The following is a 7504-nucleotide window of genomic DNA, read 5'->3' as shown; positions in this document are numbered from 1 at the left end:
TTGACTTTGCGGCGCTGTGCCATGTCGCTGCCGGCCAGGGAGTCAGGGACCATTATTTTTTTTCTATTTCATCTCCGCCGACCCGCCGCCGGCCTTTCAGACCACCAGTGACGACCCCCCATGCCATGGGCATTGGCATGCATCTCGACTGATTATTGTATTCGTTTGATTTGAGGTTCAGGTTCACACACTGAGAGAGTCTGTCAGGCTGGGAGATACTACATAATAATAATCGGTCCTAGCTAGCGAGGAGAGACTGCCTTCGTCGTCGTTCATCGACGTCGTGGCCGTAACATGCCACGCCGCGCCTGGCGCCTCGCTCCAATCCAAACCAATCCTGCATGTCTTGACGCCTGAAAAATGTGAACACTTTGCAGGCTCTTGCTCGAGGAAACAATGCTTTTTTTTCTTTTCTTTTTTTTCTTTTTTTTGGATAAGGAAGCGGGAACAATGCTGGCAGCAAGCATGGCGGACTGGGATCCCTCTGGGAGTGGATGTGCACTTGCGCGCGCACTCGCAATGACACAACCAGGCCCCGGCGCCGACAGGAGGATCTGCCGCAGAGATGTTCTGTGCAGGTCCCCGGCGCCTGCCTCGGCGTTCGTCTTTTTGTTTGTCCTCCGCCCTGTCGCCGTCAGCCATCATGCCATTGCCGTGCCGCCACAAGGCAGAGAAGCCACCGCCGGCGAAACCAGGAGCGAGGTTTCCTAGGTTTTCTTTTACCGATAGATATAGCGCCCATAGAATATACAGTGAAGGACGACAAGCATAAGATGGAGTCACACATGAGTGACACGATTCACATACCGGATCACCTGCCATGGCTACGAGCAAACTGACAACGAGTGACAATAATGGAGTTCTATGCCTTGTTTAGTTCTGAAAAGTGAAAAGTTTTCGGTACTGTAGCACTTTCGTTTGTTTGTGACAAATATTATTCAATCATGAACTAACTAGAATCAAAAGATTTGTCTCGTGATTTACAGCTAAATTGTGTAATTAATTTTTGTTTTTGTTTATATTTAATGTTTCATGCATGTGCCACAAGATTCGATGTGATAGAAAATCTTAAAAACTTTTTGGTTTTTAGAGTGAACTAAACAAGGCCCTAGTGGAGGCCTCAACAAAGCCCTAGCAGCCCTCGTATACCCCTTCTGCTTGCGTAGTAGACGACAATGACCAAGCGGCGACATTTTCTATTTCCCTGGGGGAAAAAAAGGTGGCCACATGTCTTTTGCGTAGAACGATCTTGCATTGGCGTTTAAGTACATTCAGGAGCAAGCTAATGATAGAGGAGAAGTTGCAGTGGTTTGCAGAGAAGTAGCAGCAGCGAGTAGACACTGAGTCTAGTGTTTGATAGTGCTTTACCAAGAACCTAGGCCTTGTTTAGTTCGCAAAAATTTTTGTTTTTGGCTATTGTAGCATTTCGTTTTTATTTGACAAACATTATCCAATCACGGAGTAACTAGGCTCAAAAGATTCATCTCACAAATTACAGATAAACTGTACGGTTAGTTTTTATTTTCGTCTATATTTAATGCTTCATGTATACGACCAAAGATTCGATGTGACGAGAAATCTTAAAAATTTTTACGAACTAAACAAGGCCTAAAGAAAGTCACATCTGAAACCTCTCAAAAAAATTGCCAAACAGGACCTATATCGTAGCATTGAGAAATAATGATGGTTGATCTCAAGTTCTCGGTGTATATTTATGAAACTATATTGTCAATATAAAAAAGTCATATGTTATCAAACTATAAATAATACGAACTTCTGCATAAAAAGATTTCTGCTATTAATCGCTAAATTTGAAAAGATCAAACTCAAGATGAATCTATATAAAGTTAAATTTACACTCAAAGGAAGCAGGACAGTTTTTTTTTTCTTTTGAGGGGAAAAGGAAGCAGGACAAATGATGAGAGTGTTCTCCTTCAGAAGATACTACTCTTGCAGGCCAGAACCGCGGCCTGCAAATGATATCGTCGGGCCCAGCCCACCACCGGTACGGTGACTCAATTGTTGGGCCGGTGTGGCGTAATTTGAGGCCCAGTTTTACCCTTTGCAAATAGAAAGAGCAGTTGCTCGGCAGTTCCTGCTAATCAGGATGCTCATGCAAGATGCAAATGATGGCACACTCACTTGGATTTCATTTCAACCATCTCTGAATTCGGGAACGCAAGAAGGCGGCAAACAAAATTTGATGCAATGTAGTACAGCTTCTTTTCAACATCTTTTTGTCAAATTAACAGATAGTAGACGACATACATGACAGATCGCGATCGATGATCAAACATATCTCGTTTTGGATATAGATATATAAATATATAAACATAAGCATATGTAGAGAGAGAAGCTACGCACAACGACAACAGAAATGGCGGTAGGGTTTGTGTGTATATATATACTGTCGTCAGCGCCTCCTCCTCCTCCGTCGCCGTCGTCGTCCGGCCCTCCGTCCAACGGCGGCACGGCCGCGACGACGTCGTCAATGCATGGTGCGCGATCGAGCCAGGCTATCTGCGTGCCCAGCCAGGCCGGCCGGCAGAGGCAGATCAGACCGACCGGCTCGACGGCGCGCCCGCCGGCCGCCGCGCGCGCGCTCAGTTCATGTTGCGGGCGCAGCGCGTGATGGCGGAGCAGCCGCGGCGGTAAGGGTTGGCGGCCTGCTGCGACGCGCAGTTGCTGTAGTAGGACCGCCCACGCTTGTTGCACGGCACCTGGTCGGCGCGCAGCGCGGCGTAGCTGATGTACCGGTTGGTGGGCTGCCGCGCCGCCAGCGTCCGCCGGATCGTGTCGCCGGCGGGGAAGCCGCCGCCGCTGAGCCCGAGCTCCTCCGCCTCGTCCACGTCGCACTGGCTCATGGGGCCGGAGCACTTGCTGCTCCTCCCCACCGTCAAGTCCATCGCGCTCAGGTCCCCGACCTTCGCCGACCCTGGCACCGCGAGGAACGCGACCGCCGCCACCGCCAGCAGGAGCGCCAACAGGGCGCCGGCGCCGAGGCGGGCCATGTCGTCGAACGGGGTGGGCCTTGTTGTTGTTGATAAGCTGGTGGTTTTGATGGAACGATCGACTGCTCTGCTGGGGTCTCTTCGCCTCGTCGCCCACCCTGCCTTTCCTTCGCTGTGTGAAGGGGAGGAGGAGGGGAAGATGAAGAGGAGCACAGGGAGGCCATTTGGAGAGGATGGCGCTGGACGGGAGACAAACCAGGGTGACCGCACGCTGGCCTGGACGGTGCGCCCGCGTGTCGCGGCGTCGCTCGCGCCCAGCCCTGGCGTGGAGGCCCCTGCGTGCATGGGTGCAGACTTGAAGTCTGCGTGGAACAAATTAAAAGGAAATTGAACTTCAAATCTTAAGAATTTAAAACAGACATTTGGGTCTCTAATCAGTCTTAGATAAAGAAAAGATTGTCAACTATAAAGTTATAAATCTTGCTGAAAACAACTACTAACTGTACGTGGTATAGACTGTGTGAACCTTCATCAGGGTTCTTCGAAATATTGAAATGAAAAAAAAAAAAACTTAGAATCTAGTAACCTGAAATGAACACCTATGACTCTAAATATATTAAATAAATCAGGATGTTGATCCAAGGGGGCGCACGAGAGAGGTGGAAGGAGGGATTTGTAAAAGTGTGATTAAGAGCGGGTGGTTAAGTGTAAAATTACATAATCTCTCCACGCCCCTTGGATCAACATCCCGTGGTCCATATTAGAGTTTGCATAGTTTGCACTAGATCCGTTGCCTAAATAAGCTTTTATATTGTTATGACTTCGTATGGAAAAAATACTTTTTTGTATGTGAAAAAGAGAAAGACCAAACAATCTATAACTCTTATAAAGCTAAACCTCACTAGATGAATTCTCTCTTCATGCAAAGTGTTCACATCATTCCCCACTAAGCGACCCACTAAATATTCTATCTCTTCATGCAAAGTGTCCACATCATTCCCCACTAAGTCCATGTCATCCCATATTAATTATAAAAAAATGATCATGTCATATATATCATGTGAAATACTTTAAATCTTTAATCTATTAACATACAAGTCATGTACATACACTATTTGTTTCATCACCAATTAATTCCTCTATTAGTTTTTGTTCTATTAGCTTAGCAATTTTTTATACTAGATCTAATACAATAAAATACATGTAAGTCAAAATCATATGTATACATACATAATAGATTGAATGCTATATAGTAATGCTATGTATATAATGATTTATTTTTAAGAAAATTCCGCAGTAACGTGCGGGGAATTTACCTAGTATATATGCACATGTATGGCTCGCAAAAAAAAGATTATATATATCTTTATTATATATTTATTTTACCGTTTCATGAATTTTATTGACATTGGGTAGGTAATTAGTCCCCACTCCCCAACCAGTCCCATCTGTATGTTTAGTAAGTTTTTTTTGGGTTGAAATCAATCAAGAGAAATACAATCCGGTCCATATATGGCACGTTCAATATCTAGCATTCATTTCAAGAGTTAATCCGATGATAACTCCAACATCTAGAGCATAACTATAGATGTTACTATGTGCACTTATTAATTTAAAATTTCAAAATGGATACAATTTAGTGCACTGATTAAATAGAAATTAATAATAGTTGGTTGGAGAAGTTGATGCATTCAGCACGTTGGATTTTTTTTTCTTTTTTGAGAAATCAGCACATTGGATTATATAGCTATATAAAAATCTAGAATTAGTCAGATTATCTTTCCTTTTGCCTTTATGCCGTTGTTTCATTTGGCAAGTTGGATTATATAAAATCTACAATTAATGAGATTACCTTTAGTGGGTCTTTCTTTTTTTTTCTTACCGCATAAGCGACAATGATTTGAACCACACAGTCCAAATATCAGAGCTTCACACCAGTGGACAGTAGCTATAATCAACCTCACAATGCACCCAGCTTAGAAATTCTGTGGGGCCTATAGGCCGAACAAAAAGAATCACTCCACTCAACCACGTCAAGACACACATTGTAATTAGTAATGCTAGAGCATGCAAACAGCTTTGCAAGAAAAAGAGCATGCAAAAAGGCCTTTGGGGGCACTACTAGTTTTGTCAGCACAATGTGATCTTTGAAGTATGGTGCCAACTTCTCTTGTGGGGTTCAATTTTTTCTAGAGGGCCTTGTGCCCCGGTGAACTTGCTTGGGTTAGGCTGCATCCTCAAGCGTTGGTGTTAGATTGCTCGTCTAAGGGATTGATATAGTTAGAGACAAGTGGAAAATTGAAAAATAAATAAACATTGGAATCATGCCATGGCAACAAATCTTGAACAAAGCAAAAGATACATATATATATCTCTCCATCCTCTTTGGCTTAAAGGTGGAGATCCATTCCTTCTAATAAAGATTTACATGTTCAACTTTGAAGGATCTAGCAGAAACTTGTAGGAAATCAACCGAAACAAACAAACAAAAAATTATTTTGACGACCCCTAAAACTCAGAAGCAAATCTAAGTCACCAACTACACGAGAATCAACACGATCAATGCAAAGTTTTAGGCACGAACGACGATGTTGCCACATCAAACGAGAATAGCTGCTCCGCCGATTAGCATCAGGCATGCCAGGAAGCCACCCCTGAAGGATACGGCGGACGACGGCGCCGGCGGTGGCGAAGACGACGTCCCGTTTGTGCCAGGCGCAGGCGCGGGCGCCGGCACCGGCGAATGCGACGGCGACGAAGCGTTCTTGCCCGGAACAGGATGCGGCGGCGGCGGCGGTGTAGGTAGAACATGCGAAGCAGGTGGTGTGCCGACGGGAGGCAGCGGCGGGGTCGACGACGACGCGGGCTTCGGCGGCGCTGCGGGTAACGCGCGCGGAGCAGGTGCGGCACCGGGAGGCGACGATGACGTGGACTTCGGAGGCGGTGGCGCGGGCGACGACGACGGCTTCGGCGGCGAGGAGGACGTGCCGTCGCCGTCGCGGACGGCTAGGACGACGACGATGAGGTGCTCCCCGGCCCTGCACCGCGCCGCGTCGGGGCTGATGAAGAAGTATGGCCCGGAGCTGTGGAACACGAAGCGGGAGTCGCCGTCGTCGAGGCGTAGGAAGGGCTCCGTGGCGTTGCACGCGTCGTAGTGGCCCTGGCTCACCACCAGCACGGCGTCCGCGCCCTTGCTGTACCTGAACACTGCACGCACACGGACACGAGGACGGCACATCGGCAGCAGCAGGTCAGTCGCGTCGCGTGCGCGCGCACAATCGATCACCGCCTTGCAGGGAACTCACCGAGGGTGTCGTTGACCTGGAACCGGTTGCGCTCCGCCCAGGCGTTGAAGGGCTCGGCGGGTTTGGGCGCCCACCCGACGTGCCCGCCGACGTAGAAGTCGCGGCCGGCGGCGCAGGTCGCCGCCATGAGCACAGAGAGCAGGGCCAGAGCCGCAACTCCGGCGATCCGCCGCGCCATCGACGACGATCACCGCCTTGATCCCTTGTTCTACGGTGTACGTGCCAAGGTTCTTCTCTATCCCCGCTACTACCAAGAACGACCCCGATCGACTCGTACTATATACTAGTCACCAAAACCGGTGCCAATAGCTAGATAATATCTGTCTCCTAGCTATCTAGCGCGTTGCTACAGTATATTAGAGATGAACCCCGGCCGGCCGGCGTCCAAATGAATCTTTAGGCTGCTGTGGTTGTGGTGTGTGTTTGTGAGACTCCATGGAGACGAGAGGGGTGTGTATTTATACACGAGGGCCGGGTGATGTTACCGTTGGTGTGTCATTTTTTTTTTTTTGCGCATATAACCGTTGGGGTGCATTAGTGAGGCAGTAGCAGCATGCAGCAGCAATTAGCTAGCTGTGACAGCAGCAGCCGTTACTGATGGTGAGCTTTAACCAGCGCGTCAAGGAGTTACTCTACACCATTTCGGCATTTCCTTGACCTCCATGGCGAAGCAACCGGCTGGCATAGCTTTGGCAAGGCAAGGCATGACTGAGCTCGTAACGCCGCTCTGGGTTGCTTACTACTACATGCCGTGTAAAGCCAGCCATAGCCTCCCAAGACATGCATGGATCATCAGCTCGTTATTATTATACAACGGCAGGGTGTCATCAGTTTCTCACTTTCACCGCAGGCCTTTATGGGCTGGAGTTCATGGTGCCATGGACTCATCAAGTTCAATGGGCCGTCCTGGCCATGAAAGCCCACTACGAAAATACAATTTTTATGAAAGTTCGCTTTTTCTCCCTTAACTTCAAAACCGGGCAAACCATCTCCCTTAACTTTTCAAACCGTGCATTTTACCTCTTGGAGCGGTTTCGAAGACGGTTTTGCTACAGTGAATAGTGGTTTTGCTACAATGCGGTGGTTTTGCCTTTTTCTTTTTTAATTATTTTCGACTGAATGTTTGAAAAATCGTAGTAAATCACAAAATCATAAAATAAAAAATATAATTTTGTTGGACTCCACATAAGTAGATCTACATAATTAACATATAATATGGTATGCTTTAGTACAAAGTTTTTGCTATAA

The 7504-nt window shown here is 47.2% G+C and overlaps 1 protein-coding gene and 1 pseudogene across 1 annotated transcript; both read right to left on the bottom strand.

The window, feature by feature from the left end:
* On the bottom strand, positions 2184–3148 carry LOC8080511 (protein RALF-like 33). Its single transcript, XM_002454942.2, has one exon. The coding sequence runs from the start codon at positions 3009–3011 to the stop codon at positions 2604–2606; it is 408 nt and encodes a 135-aa protein (XP_002454987.1). The 5' UTR covers positions 3012–3148; the 3' UTR covers positions 2184–2603.
* On the bottom strand, positions 5291–6665 carry LOC8084323 (annotated as a pseudogene).

Source organism: Sorghum bicolor, chromosome 3 (genome assembly GCF_000003195.3).
Source record: "Sorghum bicolor cultivar BTx623 chromosome 3, Sorghum_bicolor_NCBIv3, whole genome shotgun sequence".
Taxonomy (NCBI): Eukaryota; Viridiplantae; Streptophyta; class Magnoliopsida; order Poales; family Poaceae; genus Sorghum; species Sorghum bicolor.
The sequence above is the reverse complement of the archived record's forward strand: the minus strand, read 5'-3'. Positions and strand labels throughout refer to the sequence as shown.